Here is a 2,106-nt window from a genome sequence, read left to right as displayed (position 1 = left end):
ATTGCTGCAGTAAATACAAAGGCTATTATTTATTATTCTTAAATAATATTCGTAAAATAATTATTACGGTGGTTATCATTAACCCTATCATATCAAATAAAAGACATAGACACCTGTTGTATTTAAACACACTCTTTCACCTGGTACTGGGAAGATATCAACCACCTAGGTTCTCTGGCAGCCCCACCTCTCATGCCCTTTGCTTTAATCATTGCTCGCTGGACTACCTTCCATACAGTTTCTCCATAAGTATTTGTGCTTGTTTTCATTTGGGCCAATTCACTCCAGCCCCCGATCCGAGTTCCCCCTACCTCATACCCATACCTCATACCACAGCCACTCTGCTTCCTTCTTTCTCCTCCGGTACCTCTGTTCTCTTTAGTCCCGTGATCTTTGGCTATGCCTCCCTAACTTCTGCCCAGCCCAGGTGTGTAGTCATTTAATCAGCCAGTCTGGGATATTTTGGGGTATGTGAGTGTCTCCTTGTAAAAGACATCAAGCAGACCTCAGGGGACAAAGTAATTAACAGCAGCAGAACAAGGTGTTACACACATGCTTTCCTAGGTGGAATGTGGCCAGTGTATTTATGGAAAATAATGTACATTAGGGTACAGCAAAACATGAAGAGAATAAAGTCAAGTATAACAGACTGAACTAAATGCATTGGAGAACTTGCTGAAAACTAATTGCTTTTCTAGTAATATTTCTGTCCCGCACTTTTGTTTCTGGAATTGGTTGAGGACACGAACTACACTTCTATCACGTGTAAAAATTAATGCTTCCATTCAGAATGTATACAACTGCAAAGTTCATTGAACTGACTCTTGGCCGCTAATGTTGTTGCATGTGTTTAAATTATTCTTAGAGATGACAAAAAAAATACTTAATTCAGAAATTCACTCCAAAAAAAAAAAAAAAAAAAAAAAAAGCGGCATCGTTTCAGTCTGAATGTTGTCACTACCCGTCAAGCATATAGCTTGCAAAGCCAGAGCACCCAATCTACACAGCTCAGTCTCCAAATTGTGACCATACGGTGGAAACAAAGTGGTCTATGAGAAGGCATGAGAAACACACGAGGAGACCCGGGTGTAACTAGAACACTAACAAAACACAGGAGTCACAAAGCAGGGTGTCTCAACCATTAGACCGTAGAATGCAGACCGTTCCTTACCCTCATGCAAATTACGCACATGTTCGGGGCCTCCTAACTGGGTGGTTTCTTGCCCGCCATTGCCCATTGTTAAAACCACCCGTAAAGCGGTGAACCTATGCGGCCTGGAAAAACTGTCTTTTACGTAACACCGTTCGCCATCACTTTCTAATAGCAGTTGGACTTCCGAGATGTACACTGGTCCTCCAGCATGCTAAGACTGCCCAAGCTTAACGCTGCTTCCAATTGGAAAAACTAGGAATGAAAGTAAGAAACAGCTTCCTGAGATTGGTACAATGTTGCAGCCCTTCGTGGAGGAGGTGGCGGCCCTGAAAAGGGCCTTTGGGTCTGGAGAAACGGGGCGCGCGGGCAGCTCAGCCGCCGAAGCCGTAGAGCGTGCGGCCCTGGCGCTTGAGCGCGTAGACCACGTCCATGGCGGTGACCGTCTTGCGCTTGGCGTGCTCCGTGTAGGTGACGGCGTCGCGGATCACGTTCTCCAGGAACACCTTCAGCACCCCGCGGGTCTCCTCGTAGATGAGGCCGGAGATGCGCTTCACGCCTCCGCGCCGGGCCAGGCGGCGGATGGCGGGCTTGGTGATGCCCTGGATGTTGTCGCGCAGCACCTTGCGGTGGCGCTTGGCGCCGCCTTTGCCCAGGCCCTTCCCGCCCTTGCCGCGACCGGACATGACTCAACCCAAAGACAAGTTCGCAGCTGAACTGCCGCCCGCCGACCCCAGCGCCCGCCTTTATACAGGAGGCGGCGGACCGAAATGAGAACCTGTGTGAGGAGGCGGGACGTTGCCGCCGCCGCCGTGGAGGAGGAGAAGGCGGGAAGAAAAGAAAAAAAAAAAAAAAAAAAAAGGCGCCTCTGGCTTCCCCGCGCTTTCTCCGGGAACCGGCGCCTCCGCTATGCTCCCGATCCGCTCACCGACGCTGTACAAAGCTCGGAAGACCGA

At 49.2% G+C, this 2,106-nt stretch overlaps 1 protein-coding gene across 1 annotated transcript; it reads right to left on the bottom strand.

The window, feature by feature from the left end:
* Positions 1-1,464: 1,464 nt before the first annotated feature.
* LOC129668866 (histone H4) lies at positions 1,465-1,836 on the bottom strand. Its single transcript, XM_055596968.1, has one exon. The coding sequence runs from the start codon at positions 1,834-1,836 to the stop codon at positions 1,525-1,527; it is 312 nt and encodes a 103-aa protein (XP_055452943.1). The 3' UTR covers positions 1,465-1,524.
* Positions 1,837-2,106: the final 270 nt, after the last annotated feature.

Source organism: Psammomys obesus, unplaced genomic scaffold (assembly GCF_907164565.1).
Source record: "Psammomys obesus unplaced genomic scaffold, mPsaObe1.curated_primary_1811, whole genome shotgun sequence".
Lineage (NCBI taxonomy): Eukaryota > Metazoa > Chordata > Mammalia > Rodentia > Muridae > Psammomys > Psammomys obesus.
Note: the sequence above shows the minus strand (reverse complement) of the source record. Positions and strands in the feature narration are given on the sequence as shown.